General features: G+C 41.8%; 1 protein-coding gene across 1 annotated transcript in view; it reads right to left on the bottom strand.

Moving 5' to 3' along the window:
- Positions 1-23,876, bottom strand: part of LOC124792438 (4-aminobutyrate aminotransferase, mitochondrial) — a 113,051-nt gene that overhangs the window by 15,436 nt on the left and 73,739 nt on the right. Inside the window, exons 8-9 of the mRNA XM_047257941.1 lie at positions 21,958-22,115; positions 18,554-18,822 (exon numbers count right to left, since the gene is read on the bottom strand). Coding sequence (XP_047113897.1) covers positions 18,554-18,822; positions 21,958-22,115 — 427 coding nt within the window. The remainder of the gene's footprint in view (positions 1-18,553; positions 18,823-21,957; positions 22,116-23,876) is intronic.

Raw genomic sequence — 23,876 nt, 5'->3', positions numbered from 1 at the left:
GATCGCAGGCCTAATAGTTTACAAGGACACACTTAAAAAATATTAGTCAGTTTTAAGTGTTGTATTTCAAATAACTTGACCCCAGATGTTACCCACCCTCACTCTCAGCTTCCAATGTAGTTATCCCTGATACCATTATAAAAGAAAACAGGATTCACAGTGTTGTCTGAATATTTTTATGAAATATTTGAATTTCTTATCTACCATGTGTCCCTGATAAACTTCCTTCCATTGTTTGCCCAGTAAATTATCTGTGAACAATGAACCAAGTCAGCATTTATGATTCTGTGAAACAGTTTAAACTCCAGTAAGCAACTGGAGAGAATAAAACTTAATGGAAACAACTGGAAGACATGGTATGTAGAAATTTCAATATTTTTTTCATTTCAGATAGTACTTATCAAGAGCACCTAGCATAAAGTAACATATAGAATAAGAATAGGAGAACACAGTGCAACAGTAATTATTAATTTATTTCTAAATACAATTGAGTTTTATGAAAGATGCATGCATCACTTAGTATGTGGTTCTCTGAACATGTTAGTCAAATGGCAACAATAAAGGATCCGTATCAACCAATTTTAACTAAAACGGTAAAGGTACAGATTCATATAATCATAAATGCTGACTTGGTCCACTGTTCAGGGATAATTTACTGGACAAACAATGGAAAGAAGTTTATCAAGGACACATGGTAGATGATAAGAAATTTAAATATATTCTAAACATATTCAGACAACATTATGAATCCTGTTTTCTTTTACAATGGTATCAGGGACAATTATATTGGAAGCTGAGAGCAAGGATGGCTCACATCCGGCATCAAATTATCTGAAATACAACACTTCGAAACTGACTAACATTTTTTTAAGTATGTCCCCGAAGATGTACTGTGATTGCAGTGACAATTTTAAGAAGAAGGCTATTTATAATGGTACATCCTAAAATATATTTGTACAAATTATGAGAAACATTCAACAGTAAAATCTTCTTGTCTGGTCAGCTGAGTGGTGGTATCATCTTGTCGCAACATTTGGCGAGTTTTGCATCAATCATCTTCCAGCAAAGTGTCAGGATGCTGTGTTCTGTGTATCTATATAGTCATTCGACTGCTGACCGCTTTTTTGTGTGGGCCAATACATGCTTCCAGAAGAGTGTGCCTTGCTGGTGGTGGGGCAACATGGCACAGCTCTGCTGCAGGCAAAGAGTACTGATGTCTATCCATTCTGTCCAGGGATGTGACTGCCTTTACAAGAGAGCACTCATATTGTATTTTCTTAATGGTGGAATCAAATGCTGTGCCGAGTTGAAATCCTCCACCCCACTTTACTAGGTTGTTGTGCAGGTTTTGACAATCAAGCCCCAGAACCCACTGACACTGCATACTTTCTTCATTTCTTCAAAATAGAAAGTGTGTTCCTTCTTGAGGCTGTGCTCTGGCACTGCAGACTTGTCTGTCTGCTATAGTTGAATGTTCCCAATGTGTTCTATATGGAGCTGAGATGCATTGCTGTGTGTGTTCAATGCACAACATCCCACATTTGCACTCAGTGCTATAAGCACCTGGTGTCTGCAGTTTTAACTGGTCTTTAGTTGAGTCAAGCATGTCCTTAATTTTCTTTGTTGCATAAAAAACAATCTGTATTTGATGTTTCTCTCCAGAGAAAACCTGCAGGAGTTCCAATGCCATCTCAATGGCACATGACAACATCAAGTTCATTATGGAGACTTAACATGATGGAAGCCTACCCTTCTTGGATATTTTGACCGAGTGAAATCCAGACAACAGGTCAGAAGATGCAGTTTATGGGAAGAAGACACATATGGACCTTTACCTTAAGCTCAGAGATCTCTGAATATATTGCAGTGCAACTCAGTGCCAACCACCTTAGCATGCAGAAACAGGACCATCTGCAGCAGGATGAGCCTGCCGCATGAGTTACAACATCTGCGCAGTGCTTTCCACAAAAATGGTTACAATAAGATGCACCTTAAAGGCAGATAGGAGGACAGAAGAAGAAGAAGAAGAAGAAGAAGCCAAATGTGTCACATTCCTGCATATGAAGGACCACCAACAGCCAAGATTGCAAGAATATTGGAGGAAACATCAAACAAATGCCGTTTTCCGTGCAACGCAAAAATTAAGGACATGTTTGGCTACGCAAAAACTGGCTAGACCTACGGATACCACATGTTTATAGCACTGAGTGCAAATGTCTGATGCAGTACATCAGAAAGACACAGTGGTGCATCTCAGTGCCATACAGAACATAAGAAACAGTCATTTAGGGTAGACAGATGAGCCTTCAGTTGCAGAGCATTGAATTAACGAGGAACACACCTTTGATTTTGGACAAATGAAGAATCTATGCAGTGCCAATGGTTTCTGGAGCTTTATTGTCAAAGACTCAGTAGAAATACACCTGCCCAACAACCCAGTAAACCAGGGTGGACGATTTCAAATCAGCACAACATTTGATACTGCAATTATGAAAATAAGATAGGGACACTCCGTTCTGAATGCAGTGACATCTGTGGACAGACAACGGTACTGACTGCTCACAGCAGGGCCAAGCAACATTCCCCCACCACTACCATGGCACCCGCTTTTGGAAGTGTGTTATTGGCTTGCACACAGAAGAGGTTAGCGTTCCAGTGGCTACATAGATATGCAGAACACAGCAAGACAACACTTTACCTGAAGATGATGGGTACAAAACTCATCTAAATGTTGTGACAAGATGATGCCACCACTCTGTTAATCACCTAAGAAGATTTTATCATTGGAATATGCTGAGAAAGTCGGCAATCCCAGAGAAACACTCAGTTTCAGACAGTGATTACATTGATCCATAGAATACATTCTCCAAAGTCCAGTCTCTGGGGCAATCATTCAGTGAAAATTTGAAGTAGTTTTAACATGGGCATGTAAATTTGTTATTAAATAGTGACAATAACCACAGTATGGAATACACTGAACACAGCAGTGCATGCATGGTAAGCCACTTAACTTTGGTTAGGAGGCTTGGACCTTTGCTCTCATTCTGATTATTTAGAACAGTCAGTTTCATATGCCAACTGAGAACAGGTAATACTATTCCAAGATTTGAAGAATTTATTGTCACAGGCCTAGTTAGTCATCTGGAAGGATAATCAATTTTAATCTTTCTTTGGAAATTTATTTACATGTTTTACTTTATTGTAAAAGCTGAAGGGCTCAGTATATAATGGCATTGGTTACTGGGGTAGTGGAAAAGGTGAGGAGTAGTATCAAGATTGAGGGTGCATTGGTGGAATAGAGGGCCATATAGTTCTGGGATGGGAACAGGGAAGGGGCAAGATGGGCAATGACAATGACTAATGAAGGTTGATGCCAGGGAGGTTACGGAAACATAGGATATATTGCAGGGAGAGTTCCCACCTGCGCAGTTCAGAAAAGCTGGTACTGTTGGGAAGGATCCAGATGGCACAGGCTGTGTAGGAGTCATTGAAATGAAGAACGTTGTGTTGGGTGGCATGCTCAGCAATGGGATGGTCCAGCTGTTTCTTGGCCACAGTCTGTCAGTGGCTATACATGTGGACAAACAGCTTGTTGGTTGTCATGCGCAAAATCAATGCAGGTAGTGGTAAGGGCGAGGAGAGAAATGGATTCCAGGGAGAGGTTCTGGGATGAGCCTAAGGATTTGAGGAGAGATGGGAGATTTTGTTGGATTTGTGGAATTGGGTCACTGCAGCAGGATTTGTAGGTGGATGAATCTGACAGCTGGCAGAGTCCTCCCGCTAGCTAATCCTTGCGGTCCAAAACAACAGTGATGGACCCTTTTTCAGCAGGTGGATTATAAGGTGGTTCTTTCTGTAGAAGTAAGGTTAGTTTGAATGTTGAGGAATTTGGGGAATGATGGTGAGGCAAGGTTTTATGTGAAGAAACTCTGAAAAGTTAATGGCAGGTGATTTGGGGGCATTAGGGATGGATCACAGGTGGATGGAGGCGTGAACTGAGTCAGGCACGGTTCAACATTGGTCTTTGGCTCAATCTGATTGGTAGTGTTGGTGGCAAAAAAGTGTTTCTTTAACAAGTCCGGCATGATTGAGCTGGGGAGTGGGTCTACAGATGAGACCATTGGAAAGGACTGATACTTTTGTGGGTCTAAGGCTTTTTGAGGAAATGTTCATGACTGTGTTTTGGGTCTGTTTAGGTTCTGGATTTGTATAGTGGTGGGACACAGTTTTTGAGGGTAAGGTAAATGTAGTAGGTCTACGAGACAGGGTTTGTCAGCTATGAGGGGACTTTGGGGAGGTTTGGAGGTAGTTGTTGAGCTGGTGGATAGTTGTAGTACGAGGCAGGAGTAGGTAGTGAAGAGGGTGGAGAGTTTTTTGAGGTGGCATTATGCATGTTGCTTTAGATCCTGGAGGGCAAGAGCTTTAATGTGTGTTATGAGATTGCATAGCAGGAGAATTTTGCGCATGGAGAGAACGTATTGCAAGGAGGTTTGAGCCTTATTGATATGGTGTTGCAGGACTAAGTTGGCGAGGGTTAAGGACTGGTGGAATCTGAACAGATGGAGGTCACTGTGCAAGGAAGGGTGGCAGCTTGAGATGGTTAATTTGATGGTAAGGCCATTGGGGGGGGGGGGGACAGTACAACACAGGGACAGTATGTGGGACTGCATTTTGGCTAGGAATCAGAAAACTTTTCTGTATTGACGCAGATGAAAGGAGCAAGGATACATGTTGGTGGATAAAAATGCGTAAAAGTATGTAAATAACATAGCATTACATCCAAAAAGTATTCGCAAATGTACACCCAAACACAAAAGGAAGAAATGGATGAAATAAGGGGAAATGAAATGAAATCTGAGGGAGTGGTTAGTAGTGAAAGGTGAAAACCAACTAATTGGCTTGAAGACACAATGAGATCAAAGAAAAAATAAATAAAAAGATTGTACTGTGGGTTGCAGCTCTGTGGGTGGATAAGTGTGAAGAAGCGGATGGCAGACGTGACTAGATTATATGAAGTTAGTAAATGCAAACTGCAATAGAGAGGAGGAGTGAGGTGATGGGGAGGGACTGGTAGGATGAGTTACAAGTTTGTGTGGCACAGGAAAGGTATGAGAAATAACATGCAAAAATACACAATAGTGATGCACGAAGAGTGATCAATTTGAAGGTACAGGATTAATGATATAGGCAGGAGTAATGTGGGACATGAGGGGACATGTGATGCTGTACCAACTCAGCATAGTATTGTAGCCGTCTGTTGTGCACAGCCAACAGTGTGGCTTGTAAGTAGACCGTGCACTGCCCTATTCCCATTCCAACAGTACACAGTCTTCTATTCCACTAAGGAACCCTTTCAATGTTTTTGCTTCACTCCTTTCCTGCTACTGCTCCCTACTCTCCGACAGTACCTAGCTGCCCTACCCTCTCTCCATCTTGTCCCTATATGCTTCCACAAGCAGCACTTTACCGTCCCCAACTGCTAACCCACTAACCCTCCCCACCCCAGCTGCCTCCTTATCCCCAACACCTGGTTGCCTCTCCCATAACTCACTGCTGCTCGCAGCCTGGCTTCAGCTGCCAGGGACTGTGGTTGTGTATGTGAGTTGCATTTGCGTGAGTGTGTGCATGTGTGTTACATTACATGCTGGATTTTCCATAGCTTAAATGTTCTAATTGAAATTTTTCATAAATGAAACCATTGTTGTAGTAAAATTACACATTTTGGGAAAAACAAATTTAGGGCTAGAAGACGACACTGAATTTTTGACAGGATTACATTTGAAGATTAGAATGCTCTACAGTTTTCAGCACAATGATAAATTATGAATAGGGGTACCTTTCAACATACAGAATTTCCAATGTTCGATAGAAACAAGAAACTAAGGATTTCAAGTAGAGTGCATCTATTCTAAAGCAAACAGTTATTAGTGGGTTGAATTGTCAAGTGCATATGGTTTTGGATGGCTGGTTTAATGATTAAAGGGACTAAGTTAAGAGGCCATTGGTTCCTCCTACCTGGAACAGCCAAGTCACCAAAACCGCACATCAAAGATGGGCATTTTCTGCAAAATTCAAGAAAAGAAAATCACAAGGTCTACCAGAGGCCCTCAAAGGCAGAAAATGCAATGGGGGTTATACCCCATCAACTTACAAGAGGACAAGAGGCACCCCATCCAACAATACACAGAAAAAAACTAGTGACACGAACAGTGTGATAGAAGCACAGGAAAACACAGGAAGAACACCAAGTAAAACGGAACATGCAAGAAGGGGAAGAAGAGCAAAAGAATGTATAGTGTTAGGGCTGGGGCAAACCACCAAACCCAGACAGCCATTACCTGGTTGGGGCAGAGGAGGTAACAAGGTATTCTGCCAACCCCTCAGTGGGTTGACAAGGCTGAGGTGGCCACCCTCAGAGTGATAAAACCCCCTTCACGGATGAACTGTAAAACCAGGTCAGCCACTGATGCATTGGCCACTAACAGCAGGAGTAGAGTGTCAGGAAGATCAAGAGTCTGCCACATGGCAGCTAGGTTGGGACAGTGCAGCAAGATGCAGACCAACATCATATGGGCATCACAACAACAGTGGGGTGGATCCTCATGATGGAGGAAACGACCCTGAGTCAACCAAGTATGGCCAATTTGAAGCTGGTAAAGGAGGATGGAGTCCTTCTGGGAGGCCCGCATGAAGGACCTCCACAAATTCGTTGTTTCCTTCACCACTAGTAGTTTGTTTGTCGAAGTCAGAGTATGCTGTTCCATATTTCAGATCTTTAGAACTTGATGACATAATACCAATCAAAGGTCCGATTCCGGAATACTTATCTCAGGAGGTGGCCTGCCAGTATACAATTTAGCCAGGCTGTCAGTTAGTTCATTCCCCTGGATCCCAACATAACCTGGGTTCCAGACAAAGAGCACTTGCTTGAGGGGAAAAAGGGAATCACAGATAGTCAGGACCAAAGGATGACAAGGATAACACTGGTCAACAGCTTCTAATCTGCTCAACGAGTCTTTACAGATGAAGAACTCACCAGTAAAGGAGCTCAAGAGAATGACAAATGGCTACCAAATCCACAGTGAAAACACTGCATTCATTACCTCCCACATGAATCAAGCCATTAGTGTATACTACTTCTGCGTCAAGAATAGAGAAGAACTGGCCCAGGAGGACCTTGGGCAGAACAGACAGTTTCACGCATTGTGATAGGTCAAGACAGCTGTAGACAGGGGTGAACCACAGAGGTTTATATGAGCTGTCCCAGAGAAGAGATGGTAAGAGAGGAAAGATGGAGCTCTGAAAAAGAGGGACCCAATGCGAATGGCATTCATATCCCCAGACCTGAGCCTTTGTTGAGAGATTTGAATCACTCTATCTGGAAATAGGAGATAGCAGTCTGGGTGTTCTGGGAAGCAGTGCATGCATAATGGTGCAAGTGTTGGCACAGAACCTACAATGGTTAAACCTCGGCCGCTGCTAGGATGATGATCATGGGGCTAATCCGAAAGGTGCCAGCTGCCAGTCATACCCCACAATGGTGTATCAGGTCTGGCATCTGTAATGTCAAAAGTGATGCTGAGCCATGTATGAGACTCCCATAATCTGGACAGGACTTGACTAATGAGTTGTAATGCCAGAGCACAGCAGAGTGGTATGTACTCCATTTGATATTGGTGAGGCATCAGAGAGCATTGAGTTGCAACCAACATGTCTGCTTTAGTTGATGAAGGTGGGGAAACCATGTCACCTGGGCCTCAATGACCAGCCCGAAAAAATAATGAGAGTCCACTGGCTATCAAGGTATCAAACCTGATGGAGATGCACTATATGATGACAACAGAAATGCATAACACAGGTCTTGTCAGCCAGAAATTGGAAGACATGAATGAGAGCCCAAACCTACACTCCATGTATCTGCTCCCTGCAGTCTGTGTTCAGCACTGCCCATTATGGATGAACAGAAATAAATGCAAAAGTCATCATCATACAAAGAGAGAGAGACACTGTGGGTCCTACAGCCTCCACGACCATTGACAGCCACTAAAAAGAGAATGACATCTCAAAACAGTACCCTACATAACCTCATTATGCAGCAGGTGGGAAGTGGTATGGAAGGCACCAACCTGTACTTGAAAAGTCCAACAGGAAAAAAAGGTCTGGATAAAAATCAGGAGCAGGCCATGGTGGCCCCACTCATGTAGGACAGCAAGGATGTGGTGATGCCATGCAGCATTATAAGCTTTATGAAGCTCACAGAAAATTTCAACAAGGTGTAGATGTTGGTCAAAAGCCATTCAGATTGCAGACTAAATTACAAGTATCTGCAGCAGAATGGCCTTGGCGAAAACCTCCCTGGGTCAAAGCCAAAAGGTTCAAGGAAGTCAAGAATCCAGTACAGCCTTCAATTCACCATAGATTCAAGTAACTTGCAGAGGGCATTGGTTAAACTGATTGGACAATAGCTGTCCATCAGAAGAGGCAGTTTACCCAATTCCAAAACTGGAATAATGACTATTTCTTGCCACTGGGATGGAAATTTCCCCTCGCTTCAGGGCCAGTTAAAAAGGGGAAGTGTATGACACTGGCTAGCCATTGATAAGTGTTGAAGAATTTGGTTGTGCATCCGCTCCAGTCCAAGAGCTGTGTTGGGGCCCAGAACAAGGGTTCTCACAAATTCCCCACTCACTAAATGGTGTGATGTAAGGCTCAGGTGAATGGGAATGAAAGAAATGAAATTGTTCCAACAGATGCTGAGGCCTGGGTGAAATGCCAAGCAAAATGCTCTGTGACAGAGTCCGGGCTGGTGAGGGTATCACCATTCAGGAAACTTCAAAGGACACTTGTTGGAGGACAGCTGGCCAAAAATTCACCTCATCTTTGACCATACCTGCAAAGAGGGAGTGTGCGGCCCTATGGCAGCAACATACCATTCCCAACAAATCCATTTCTGGCATTCAATTAGATAATGGGTCCAGATATAAAACTGATTAAAGGCAAAATAGGTGGTCGAGAGATGGATGCTGTTTATAGTGTTGGAGGGCATGATGGCAGTTTTTAACACCTGTAGCAATTTTGGGGATCCAACAAGGGACAGTCTTCCATCAGTGAGAACCCGAGGAAGACGGAATCACTGAAGTAGTTGCCAAAAGGATGGCATCACTCAAACTCTGTAAAGACTCACCAATGCTGTCACATGGTGGAATGTGTGGAATGGTGGCCAAGAAAAAGGCATCCCAATCTGCATTAGTAAAGGCCCATTTGGAAGGTCTTCCAGGTGACTGACGCTGAAGAAAAGATAAGACAATCAGAAAATTATAGCTGTCACACAAATAATGAATTCCCCATTGAAAGAAGGAGAGGAATCCTGGGCTACAGATGGAAAGATCAATGGCTGAGAAAGTGCCATATGCTACATTAAATAGGTGTGGGAACTCCACTTTTGAGAAGGCAGAGACCAATCTTTGCCAGCAGGACTTCAACAATCTTGTTACTGTCAGTGGTCGCAGCACCACCCTACAGAGGGGTTATGGGCATTAAAATCTCCAAGGAGAAGGCAGGGAGGAGGGAGCTGTCTAAGGAGGGCAAGAAGAGCAGAAAGCATAGGAGACCAATCTGGGGGGAGGGGGGAAGGAGATAAAGATTGCATATTGCAAGTCTAAATGGACCCAGATGGCCTCTACTTCCAGTGGAGTTTGAAGAGAAATCCAGGAACTAATGATGTCCATATGGAATCAATGTACAGACACCACTGGAGGCTTGCAAAGGGCTGACCTAGTTCTGGCAAGAGGCTTAGAAACCACAAATATTCACTGAATGAGTATCTATTAAATGAGAGTCTGCAATACAACACAAGCTATAGAATAGAGAGAAAGAAGAGTCTGCAATTTCAGAAAGTGACAATAGTAACCATAGCTCCATCAGAGGAGAGTAGTACAAGAGACAAGATGGCCACCACACAGGCCGGAATCGACCATTGTGGTAAGTCAGTGTCCATCACCAATAAGGACTGAGGACATCCATGAATGTAAGATCTAACCTTGATTGATTGAGAGAGAGAGAGAGAGAGAGAGAGAGAGAGACCTGGGATGTTGTGGGGGGGGGGGGCAGGGGGGGGGAGGGGTCATCTTGTCCCAAGACTTAAGCATATTTTTCTTCTTCTCCTTTGGAGGGTGAGAGGAGGTGTGGTCAGGAAGACAGCAAGTTGCAGTAATATCAGGAGTGTGTGTCTATATGTTTGTTGAGAGAGAGAGAGAGAGAGAGAGAGAGAGAGAGAGAGTGTATTTTGAGACGCTCAGATGTTCCAAGGTCGCATTGTGCTTAGACCCTAACCAATTTTCCAGTTTTCGATTTTATGACAAAATCCTCAAATTTTGTCAATATATAGGAACATAAAGGGGGGGAGGGGGCGGGGTACTCTAAGTTCAAAGAAAAAAATTCATAAAATGAACATTGTTTATTTTAACTGAGAAATAAACATGTCAGGGTCTGACAACAGGATTAAGTGTAAAATATAATTTTAACAAAGGAATCTCAGGAAAATCGCAGAGCCCAGTCACATTAATGTGACCATCATCTACTTATGTTAGATGTCATTGTGCAAAACCATTCACAGGCAGCAGCACTAGCAGTGGGGGGGGGGGTATACAAAGCATGTTGGGGGATGCTGAAAACACTGCAGTCATCATTGTAATGCAGAAACATAGTGATTTATCTGATGTCCAGAAGGGCACATTCATTGGCTTTTGGGCCAAGAGTGGAAGTATTTATGGTATGGCTAAGTTTGTACACTGTGCACATTTTGCTGAGGTTAAATTATACTGTGCATGGCAAATTGGCACTGTACAAAATTGGCATTGAGGCAACAGTGGTACACCACCAGCCACAGATGAAAGGGATGAACAATGGCAGTAGAGATGTATATGGGCAGACAGACGTGCAATTGTGGAGCAACTGACCATCCAGATGAACTAAGGGGCTACCAACAGTATCTCATCAATCACCATTCAGCGAACGTTGCTGTGTATCAGCCCCCAAAGCAGGCTCCTAGTGCATGCACCTATGCTGACTGCTGTTCGTCAGCAACTAAGACCACAAGTTTTCATGCCAATACAGCAACTCAACACCCAATAAGTTGTGACAGGTGGCCTTTCCAGATGAACCAAGTTTTATGTTCCATTGGATAGATGGCTGTTGGCATGTACAGCATGAAATGACTAAAAGCAAATACCCCACAACAATCGCCAGAAGGGTCCAGGCTGGAGGATTGAGTGTTACAGTCTTGGAATTGTTTCCATGGCATCCCCTGGGTGATTTTGCCATTCATGAAAACACAATGGGCCAACCCATTCTTGGGGGACATATTCAGTATTTTGACAGGTGGTCACATTAATGTGACTGGGCAGTGTAGAATGAGACTAGGTTGCAAAGGAAGTAAAATATTAATAAACATTTACATTAGGAACAATCAGTTGTTGGGAGCAAATGGAAGAGCATTGTCTACTTCGGTTAGAAATTACACCTTTTCTAAAGAGATCTAAGAATATAACCCAAATACCATTTGAACACAAGGATTGTGGAAAATATAGTAATACACCAATCTGATAAGGATGCATACATGGACATTAAGTGAAGCCACAAGCAGATAGTTTTCAGTGATAGAACTACTACTTCAATCTGACACACTGCTTTTACTCCATTGAAGAATGTTTAAATTTATGAAATGTGTTGTATAAATACTTATGTATAAAGTGTATTATTGTAACCTTAAATAAGTATGCCTAGAAATGATTTTCAGCTCTATGCTTATAACTTGACTTGTCCAATGTCTTATGCATAACCTGCTTTGTAGACAACAGGACCAATAAATTCAATACAAAATATAATACACTTCTTTCTCAGGACTTTCTATGAATTTTGTTTTCATACTTTGTAGTGCTATTGGCTTTTTTCTGGTCACTTTATTCTTTCGCTCATTTCCTTTTGAGGATGTCTCAGCTGTCCTTTTCTCCAACACTGTTTCATTGTACCTATCTAGTGCATTTCAGAAGCTGTGTATTAACTGCTTGTGATAGTTGCAGAGCAATAATCCTAGCATCACTGACTGCATTGTGAACAGCATTAATGGCTATGACAGTAGTGTCAGACAATTTTTTAACTAGAATGAAGTTTTCAGAGAAAACCCTTTCAAGGCTAGCATTGTCATGGAAGAGACTGCAAGCAACCTTGATGAATGTCTTCACATTTTCATGTCCACTCTTGACTCCAGTGACCCTCCTCCAGAACTTATTGATGCGAACACAGTCTCCACCAAAGGCTTTGAGGATTTCCTTTACTGACATAATCTCCACTGGGTTTTGGAACTCATGGCAATAGCATCAGCCTCACAACCACCAAAGAAAATTAGGGCAGTAAGATGTGTCAATGCTATACCTAACTGTCTCTTCTCATGGTCAACATTAATTGCCAAGTCTAAGACTAAAAGAAGAATGCCCTTCATAAAGAAACAACCCAAGAGTGATTTATCCAGGATTTTGGATATCCAGCTCTTCATAGATGTAAGGCACTCATTCTGTAAAGCCAAGGTATCTTTCCCCAATTCATCAACTGATCCAGACCTATTTAGGTTCTTACCTTATGTCCACTTCCGGAGGTTGCAACTGATTTTTGTTGTCATTCAGATCTGTTTTGAAGTTAGTCTGTTTCCAGAAACTTTTGATTTGATGAATTTTCTCACTAATTCTCTGTCTATAGACTGGAGACAAGAACAGAGGAAAGGAGTCAAGGGGCAACTGACTGAAATGACTCAGCCTTAGCACCCACAATCTCAAAAAATGTGAGATAAGCTATCAGCATCTTTCCCCAGAAATACACACACTACTTGGTAGCTATGTCTCTTAGGAATTCCAGTAGTGACCTTAAGTTTATGGATATACCTACTTCTGTTCCTTCTCTACTCTTTCTATTTCCTTTACATATTTTTACACAACTATTAATATCTACTGCACCAAGACTGACACTATTTTATTTTACACCCATCAAACAACACAAAACCTCTGTGGGAAAACAGAGGTTCTTGTAATACTATTGAAATCAGCTTGGCAGGAGGGAATTTTTTTTTAATTACATAAAGCTTTCATAAAATGAACAAGATTCTGACCAACAGAAGTACAACCTGTCAAATCCATCACACACTGTATATAAGCCACATGTCCCAAAGTCCGAAAGCATGGGACCCTCTAGATTACCCTCAACTTTGGGCTTGCTTTTCAGCTCTCTTCAGAATGTGGTATTAAAATTAGGACACTCATGGACACCTGAACAACTTGTCTTTTCAGATTTACCTCAGACTGGGCTGCAGCTTGAACTAAATCTTTGGCAACACTTTTTCTCAAAAACACTGAAGTGAGATATCTGCTCAAAACTTGGCCCAATATACTATTTCAAAAATGTATAAACACATCGAACTAGCATACCACATCACAGGCAGCAACAATCTCCTGTAGTTGTTTAATGAAAAAACAGCTCCAGTCCAAACACACTGCCATAATTTACTTTGACTTCTGAAGCTACATTTTGGAGGCAATGTTACTGTCTGTGGACAACCTGCCAATATCCCAAAAACATCAGTGCCTCACAGCAGCCAACAGGCACAAATGGGTCTCTGCATTCCTCATGACATCCCTCTTTGTGTAACTGGGCATAATTGGCCATCATCCAGAAGTTCCTGCAGTAGGTGCTTGGCACGATAGGCTTGGCATAACACCTTGTTTCTGGGACACACTGCAACTGCACGATACATTCAGCAGACTAAAAATACACAGAGGCTAATTAGAAATGCTACTTTTTTTCATTGAAACTGGTAATTGCATTTTCCAGTGCTCTTGTGGAATTGAAGACACCATCAGGATTGTCCTCTCCATTTTCGGAGTTGACGATCAGCTGAGTGTGTCCAAAGGTGGCGGGTGGCAACCACAGTGTCTATTCCTGTTGCAATAGCACTGGAGCTGTGGTTAGCATGGATATAGACACTGTAACTTTCCTAGTATCCTTGAGCCCAGCATGCTTCATCCCTCACATAACTGGCGAAGGCCAGCATTCTTATATTTCTGAGCGAGAAGTTGGTTGTACACAGCATGAATCAGACAATTTCTCAGACGTGTTCTCTCCAATCCACAAAAATTCTGGACCCTCAATACTGGGAGTGATTGAATGCAAACTTCCAGTTCATCATGTAAGCCCTGAGGTAATATAAGCTTAGAAAGAATTTCATCTAAACAATAAAGTGAGATGTCGCCAAGAGTGCACAAAGATGGGAAGTCACCAAAAATTTTTGTGACCCATGCTATTTTTCTTTCTTATGAGTAACTTCCACCCCACTCCCTCACCTACATCTCTCCCTGAAAGCAGTTTATGTTGACTAAGACCTGCAGCAGCATCGGAAATGTTAGCCCAGCCCCCCTCCCCATCCATGCACCAGGTGCACCGACTCCCACAGTGCCTACTCACCCTCCAGTGACCTGCGTTGCACTATAGGTTACAGCTCAATATTAATTAAACCAACAGCTGCACTCCAAAACTCAATGAGACTGATAGCTGTTGGCACATAAAAATTACTGTTGTATGTGCCAACAGCTATCAGTCTCAAATGCACTGTATGCAAACTTATGTCCTAGTATCCATGGTTCAAAATAAATGGATTCAAACAGGCCACAAACTTCCCTAAAAGTACCCATCTTTGTGATAACACTCTGTTAGCAAACAAGGCAGAACATTTGGACAAATGTAAATGTAAAACACATCAAATACTCACCACAGATTCTTGCTGTCATGTGTCAAAAAACACACAAGATCATGACAACAACAAACCAGTGCAGCACAGCCAGGCTGCAGTGACAGGCAGACATGCCATTCCATGCCAACAACAACAACAACAACAACAATCCTTGACAAAGCTTGTCTGGACTTGGCCAGGCTGGGCTAGCAGCTGTATTGGACTAAGTGAGGGAAAAGATTGGGGGATGCCAAAACCCTGGTGGAGGGTAGTTGCACAGTATGGAGCTGAGGGTGAACAGGGAGTGCTGTATTGCATCAAGCCAAGCAGAAGGCAACCAAATGTGTCTGCCCAAAATCAAATAAGACACCATGACTTTTCCAGAATTTTTAGGCAAAATGCAAAAATTCCTCAAGTATTCCACAGTAAAAAAATCCCCCTAGTTTTCCCTCCCTTCCCAGTTTTTCCAGGACACTGAACACTCTGAGAAGGTTTCTTCTCTGGCTGAGGAGAAGGAGCAGTTCTGTGAAGGAAGGGAATGTGAAATGCCACAGTAGAGGAAAGGGAATGGGGACAGGATGGAGGTAAGGAGGAAGGAGGAGGAATAGTAAAGGACGCTACAAAAGCAGAGATAACAGGTGGAGATGGTCGAATTTCTTTCGGGCCTCAGAGTAAGATAGACTGTCAAGAGTTCTGAATAGCTGAATCTTCTTTTTCTTTTTATAGATTAGGCAATTTGGCAAGCGAGGAGAATGCAGGCTGAAACAGTTCAGGCAGGCACTTGGGGACTGGGGTGAAAGGACTCCCCATGTGGAGAGGGTGGCCACAGTCACCACACATAGGAGTTGTCTTACGCTGCAGAAACATGTGATCAAAATGGAGACACCAGAAATACTACATGGCAGTTGGAATAAAAGGCTTCATGTTGCAATGGTAAACCATAACGTTTACTTTCTGGAAGGGTAACCCTCTCAAAAGCCAGGATGAAAGTGCTGGTATCAACACAATTATCCTTAAGTCCTCTCTGGACTTGTCAGACAAAATGGACGCTGCTCCATGCTAGGTTAGTCCCGAGTTTCTCATCAGATTGAAAGAAGAGGTCCTATGGAAAATAATGACTTGTGTAATATTTAAGGACTGGGGAGGTGTAATGTTCACTAGGATGTCTCCTAAGCACTCAAAAGCCCATAGGGAAGTAGACCGATTAGCGCAAGAGTTTTTGATCAGTAAGGAATCAGATCACATCTTCACCAAACTTATCTTCAATATTTTCTACAAAAGGGAGTGATTTGGTAGTGGCAAAAGTCCTCCTGACTGTCCTGGAACAAACTAAGTAATAGGGAGTAACCAGGGAGGGGAAGGCCAAGGAAGCAAAAGACGGAACAGAGAGAGAACCATTTCTGTCAGAAGAGATAGCTGTGGAAGAGTGGCCAGAAGTGTGGAGCTTAGCACACTTCATGTATACAGTGTCTGCCCTGGTACCACTCACTCTGATAAGGGACTACCCCTGTGGGCGCCACCCAGCAGCAACAAGCGCCACTTGGCACAGCGGTCATTTCCAGGAGTTCTCATGTCCCAAAAAGATGAGCAACCACTCCTAGGCGTACATGATGCAGTGACAGCTGAGCTAGGATACACAACAGCTCTACCATACGGACTAGATATTGTGCTGGTGACCTTGTGAGTGTGTGTGTGTGTGTGTGTGTGTGTGTGTGTGAGAGAGAGAGAGAGAGAGAGAGAGAGAGAGAGAGAGAGAGAGAGAGAGAGAGAGAGAGAGGAGGGGGGGGGGGGGGGGGGAGGAAGATGGTGGTTGCTACAGCAAGGAGGTAGGGGGAAGGAGGGAAGGGCAGTGAATCCCACAATGAAGACACTAGAGAGGCGTTCTTCCACAAACAATTTTGAAAGGGATGTCAAACTCCAAGAGGGACTAGCAAAACCCCAAAGAAAACAAAAGAGAGAGTGGGAAAGCAAGACAAGATAGTAAAGAGATAGCAGGATTGAGTGAACAGCCAATTTGTCATAAAGGGAAACCCCGAGGGAGAAAAAGGCGGGGGGGGGGGGGGGGCGCAGGATGGGCAGGAGCTACACTGGGAAGAAGTGGATAAGGAGAAGGGAGTGCATCCTAGGAGGGAAGAGAGGTTGCAATAGCTCAGGAGCTCACGCACACCACAGGTGTACCCATGAAAGAGCTGTGGGCCCCATGGAGGTTGCCTATGATTTTCATGAATAGTAAATTTTGAATATTTCTTTCAATAATTTTTTTGTTGAAACTATTTCTACTCTCACCAATACCATGAGGTAAATAATAATCTGAATAGTAAGGCTCAGAAAAATATGGTTTGGGGGAAGAAGGTTTAAACCTCCATCATCAGGGGGATTCATGTGAATTAATATGGCGTGTATGTGTTATATTACAACTTTCGAGTAACCTGTGACACTGTCTCTAGTGGTCACAGGCTCCTTTCATTGTCATGATACACCACAACACCATCACACTTTGTTTTCAGTTGTTAATGCTTGCACACACTCAAGAAATTCCCTGGTTCACATTATGAAAGGTATTTAACAAGTAAACTATGTTACAGTAAGTGAAGATTTGTTACAGTTATCAGAATATTTAGAGGTACTGAGAGTATGTTTTGATTGTTTCCATGGAAGATAATGATTTTATGAGTGATCACAAGTTGTTGTAACTCTTCAGACAATGACAGAAGTCAGGAATCCTGTGAGTGAAAGAATAATCAGTACATGCTTGTTAACTTGCTGAGTCTATTGAATGAAAGTTCAGGTCTGACGCTGTTCCAATTAATTTTAGGGGTAATAATAACCCTTAGAGATTCAAGCTCACATGGATGTTTACTGGCAACTGTTCTTTCCACAAACTATTCATGACTGGAACAGGAAATGGGGAAAGGGACAGTGGTATACAAAGTACCACACATTGCTAGGTGCTTGCAGAATATTTATGTAGATTTAGAATAACCAGAGAAAAATTCAGGCACAAAAACAAGGAGTAGAAGAAGAAGAAGAAGAAGTGGAAAATAGTTCAGGTATTTCATGTAAGCTTTGAAACACATTTTGGAAATAAATAAACAGTGACTGCTACCAGTGAACTGGTTGCTTCATTTGATATCTACAATAGTCACAGTAAAGCCTTGCCAAAAATATTTGTATTTAAAGGCATTCTGGATAATGCCACATTCAATTACTCCCAGTTGCGGTAATATACAGTCACTTGTGGAAAGTTCTAATAATTTCTTTGTCTATGGATTATGAATTACAGGCATTTGTTCATATAAATTATTCTCCTCAAAGTCTGTGTAGCTCACTGATATTTTTAACTGCCAGTATGTAGTTTACTATCTACAAGTTGATTGTCATCAGTATGTATAGTGGTGCTAAATTTGTATCAAATGAAAATAAAGTTCAATGGTGCTATTTGAATTATCTAAAAACTGCTTGCAAAGGTTCTCAGGCATTGTGTTGAATGTTGTCACTGAAGCTACACTACTTCAATGAGGTAGCTGCTAGTCATCTACAGATGAGTCATCTACAGGAGGAGGAGGAGGAGGAAGTGGGCTGACTGGTTGCTTCATTGAACTGTATTGTTTCACAGGACACATGGGAACCTTATAAGTAGTTATTGTGCTGGGAAAGTTTCATATAGCATATTAAACAGTTTTGAAGGAAATAGCAGTCCTTGATTGGACACAATGATAAGATGACTTATGAGACATCAAACTCTGATTACTACTAAATACTTTAAACACAGTTAATTACCTTTCTGTTTTAACCTGTTCACCAAGTCATCACGCAGCTTTGTTGATGTGCAGCTGATAGCAAGAAACGTCCCCCGGCCTCTTGCTGCAAAAAGCAGAGCAGGAAATTCTTTCTGCAAATCATATAATCCATTGAGAAGTTTCTCTCCTGACTTCTGGACAACTGAGAGAAGTGAATCTCTCTTTATAACTGAAAGAACTCCTTGAAGCAGCAGTAGTTTACCAGGGTCACCCATCCATGTATTAAATACTCTGTATGGTTGTGAAGGCCTGTTAAGGAGTGAAAACAACAGCATTAGGCACACAGTGAACATTTTCTTAGGGGAAAATGTGAGAAATTATAGAAACAAAAAATATATACAAATATCAAATCATATTAAATAATGAAAATATTGACAACAATGTAAGAGAGAATTTGTTGGAACAGTCTTGGAAGTAAAAAAAAAAAAAAGTATCATTCCACGTGGGAAAAATATATCTAAAAATAAAGATGCTGTAACTTACCAAATGAAAGCGTTGGCATGTTGATAGGAGACAATAAAAAACACACAAACACACACACAAATTTCGAGCTTTCGAGACCCAAGGTTGCTTCATCAGGAAAGAGGGAAGGAGAGGGAAAGACGAAAGGATGTGGGTTTTAAGGGAGAGGGTAAGGAGTAATTCCAATCCCGGGAGTGGAAAGACTTACCTTAGGGGGAAAAAAGGACAGCTATACACTCGCGCGCGCACACACACACACACACACACACACACACACACACACACACACACACACACACACACACACACACATGCATGCACGCACGCACATATACATAAGGTATAGGATCCAGGTGAAGGATGCTGACAATGACAGAATTTGGCTGTGGAGACTAAAGGTGAAACCATGGGGACAAACTTCAGTCGGATTGTTCCGTTGTGATGACACATTGACCACAGTGGTAGTTGTGCATGGTTTCTGGTCTGCTGAGGAGGGGGATCTAGCTCTTCAGCTGCACCAGGGTAGCCAGGTAGGGGATGGTGGCTCTGACAAGTTTGTGTAGTAGTCTGATGGAGTATTTTATGGTCATGGTGAGCAGGCACAATGCTTCTTGTAGTAGTACACTCGACTGTATTCCTGCCCCCACTGAAGGTGCTATCCTCCTCCTTTCCCACAAGCTGACATGTTCCAAGCCAGCATGATGTTTCCTAGCTCTGTCCCCAAATGTTTCTCCTGCACCCTATTTCCTGTCTCTTCCATAATCTTCCCACTCATCTGAGCCAAGACAGTTAACCACCCCCTTGGCAGTTGGTATTCTTGTAGGGGACATTGTGGCACAAGATGAACTTTATGGTAATTCACCAGTTATTGGTTAACCAACAGAAGCAAGAATTAATTGAGAAGTATTGCAGTTCAACATTCCATCAGTGCTAACAGAATACTATGAAACTATACATCACTCCAAAAGGTCATTTACAACTTAGTGGATATATAGGCCACAGTGTGTCAAATCAGCACAAATTCAATACTGGACAACAGTACAACGGCTGGTGAGCAGCATCAACATCTAGCTGCTGATCTACAAGCTGTCAGCTAGCACTGATGGTTCTGGGCTTCAAACTGGATCTGTCAAGGTGAGGCCACCCAGCAAATTCCATAATCTGAGACTGCAGTTAGTCTCCAAGGGTACTGGGTTCGATGTGGGATCTACACTGCACCAGCTGTCACATGCCACAGGCAATGCACACTGGCTCAGCCACCCAGCATAACTGTGTCACCAAACTGACAAGGTTGGATCAGAAAGATCACTGCCCACTACGTATGTTACTCACTGCCTGCTAACCAAAAGTGGCATCTGGCCCACTGTCCTAGAAGTATTGTACGGAAGGTATCAAGTAATGAATATTCCTTCTGATTAGGCATTTTTGACTCTGCAGTTGCCACAGTGCTGGCAAACACACCCACAGCTTTGCGCACACACAGCTCCACAGACAAAGTGGACATCCCATAACATTGGAGTCCAAAATGGCTGCACTGCAATAGCTCACAGCAATCAATGTGTATGCAATAAAACTGCCACTGGACACTGCAAGCTTAGAAAAATATCACCTGTACTGTTTAGTCATAATTCGCATTGGGACATGTTGATGGCAGGGTAGAAGTAAGACAAAAACTTCACAAGATGATGGATATTGCTTCTCAACAGGGTCACTATCTGAGTACATGGTTGAGTTTCTCTCATATGTGGGATGTTTAAATGGGGTAAAATAGGGCTTCTGCTATATTGGCCACTGGTGAACGATTCTAGAACTTTCTGTTCAACCACCTGCATCTGTCTGTTAACCCACAGAACACTGAGATGGCCTGCACACTGAAAGACAATGCACTATCCACAATGGTTTGAGGAACACTCCACACACAAAACAAAAATGCTTTTGTGGTTCTCCAGTCACTTAACCTCAATCCTATAAACCTACTGAGCATGTCTGGAACAGCACCAAGCAATATATATATACCTTGCACACCCTTAAAAACCATTTTCCATGAGTTGTGGGTGGCTGAGGAGCAGTTATTAAGTAGGGCGGATCCTCAATACTTTAGACATCTTTGTAATCCATTTCATATTTCATGACATGTTGTCACTGCCGTGTGTGTGTGTGTGTGTGTGTGTGTGTGTGTGTGTGTGTGAGAGAGAGAGAGAGAGAGAGAGAGAGAGAGAGAGAGAGAGAGAGCACTCCACTCTTCTTAAATTGTGCCTCTGATTCAATTGCAGATTCTACAATTATTCTGTTCCAACCATTACTGGACCAAGACAAATATTTGTGATATCACTGGTGTCATGGTATGATAATCTTGGTGGTGACCATGGGTTGTAAAATGGGTCACTCAACCCTGAATGTTGCATCTGTGCGGCATGTGTAAGACAGTCAAGAAATATGATTTTTTAAGATTCTAAGTGGAGAGATATGTTTGGTTTTATTAGCTCTAAGAGTCGATTGTGGTATTAGGCTTGTTAATGGAACACAAAGAGGTTTCATTTCCTATACTACTATTCTTTACTAGTATTGTGCAGTGGGTTCTATGGCAATCTAAGACACTATTGCTTTCAATGTGTCCAACATGCAGGCATTCTTTCCCACATTTATTTCAAATATCTGAGTTTGAAAAATCTCCATTTACTGGAATTCAGAGGTGTATTCCACTTTTCCCGTCCTGTGACCGGCCAAGTGAATGGAAGAATGCTTAATACAAACATAGTGCACTCCAGACAAACTTACTTCACTACAATAATAGTGAAATAAAAGCACAAATAATTAGTGTTGCAGACTTTCAATTATTCTATTTTTCAGAAAATAGAAGTTATCATTATAGCCTACAAGTTACAATTAAAAATAAAGGGAAACCACTATTCTGTTACTTGCCTAAACTCTTCCTTCATGTAGTACCCTCCAAGCTGCATCTTTTTGCTGAAACTCACAATATCAGGTGGGGAATCCAGATTGAAATGTTCATGGCACCACATTTTGCCTGTTGGACCACCACCTGTTTGTACTTCATCCACGAAAAATGCACAGCCATACTGAAAGAGAAGCAGACTGAAATCTAATGGCAGTAATTATATTTGTTCACAGCACAGAAATGCTTGACAAGAAAATATCAAGTGACAGTCAATGCAGTACTGTAGTCCCAATTAATTTATAATCTTTAGTGTGTCAGTGAACCAATGAATCCAACAACACGATGTGAACTTTATTGCTTTTGATAAAATACACCACAAAATTCATTAAATTGCTAGTATCTATTAAACAGCCTATATAATCTGTTAAACATGTTTTACTGCCTGGAAAATAATGCATAAAGAAAGTGGGAAACAGAATTCCTACGAACACAGCAACATAACATTAAAGAAAATGGTGAAGAAATAAACGACCCAAAAGAAGTGTGTGAGAAATTTATACAAAAGTTCAGTACTGTTGATACAAATGAAGTTCATGTCAAGCCACAAAATTTTAGTCTTGCAAAATCTAGCCAGTCCTTTTATATCCACGGCATTACTGAGAGGGACGTCCCAGCAATCATATCCGCACTTCGACCAAAAATGTCTTGTGGTTGGGATGACATTTCACCTAAACTGCTAAAGGAGTGCAGGGATGAATTAGTGAAACCCTTGACTCACTTGATAAATACCTCTCTTAGAAATGGAGTATTCCCTGACCTTTTGAAAATTACTAAAATTATACCAGTGCATAAAAAGGGATTAAAAACTGACACTAAAAACTACAGGCCAATATCATTAACCTCAGAACTAGGCAAATTGTTAGAGAGAGTAATACTAAATCAAGATGAATCATATTTCACCAAACACAATCTGTTAAACAACCTACAACATGGATTTAGAAAAGGGAGATCAACTACAACAGCAGTAGCATCTGGACAAAAGTGACAAGGTAATAGGCACTTTCCTAGATATGAGTAAAGCCTTTGATACTGGGAATCATACCATTCTTCTGTGTGAGCTAGAAGAGTACGGGTTGAGAGGACTAGCCTTGAAATTACTTACCTCCTATTTGAAAAACAGGAAACAGTGTGTAAATCTAACTTATCAAAATAATGAGGAGCTCCTAACAACCAAATCAACCTTCAGGACACTTCAATGTGGCATGCCTCAAGGAAGCGTACTAGGGCCTTTTCTGTTCCTTGTTTATTTAAATAACTTATTTGAACCCCAAAATTGCATGGATGTAAGCTATGCCGATGACATATCCTTCATCGGCTGTGGCAGTGATATGCAGTCTGCAGCTAACAGTACCGAGATCAGTTTCAATACTCTGTCCGCATACCTTACAGTAAACAAGCTTCTTGTAGATAAAGACAAAACGGTAATAATGAAGTTCATCCACAGTTATAATGTTGCCATAACTGATACTGTACTTACATCCCCATTGGGTCTTGCATATGCAAATTCACATAAATTTTTGGACATTGTTGTTGATGAACACTTATCATGGAAAGAACATGTAGATAATATTTGTAAGAAAATCAGTAGAAATGTGTATCTACTGAAAAGGGTCTCAGCCTTCTTGGACCATGATACTTTAAGACAAATATATTTTGGGTTAATTCATCTGCACCTTCAGTATGGTATTGAGATATGGGGTGGGGCATCAGCAGTTCATATAGATAGACTTTTTAGATTACAAAAAAAGGCAGTAAGAATGGTAGCCAAGGTAAAGAAGAGAGAGCCTTGTAGAGACATCTTTAGAAAATATAAAATTCTTACAGTGTACTCCATGTATATACTGCAGACAGTCATGTTTGTGAAACAAAATCCTGAATTTAA

Source organism: Schistocerca piceifrons, chromosome 1, assembly GCF_021461385.2.
Source record: "Schistocerca piceifrons isolate TAMUIC-IGC-003096 chromosome 1, iqSchPice1.1, whole genome shotgun sequence".
Lineage (NCBI taxonomy): Eukaryota > Metazoa > Arthropoda > Insecta > Orthoptera > Acrididae > Schistocerca > Schistocerca piceifrons.
This window is presented reverse-complemented; position numbering and strand designations above follow the sequence as displayed.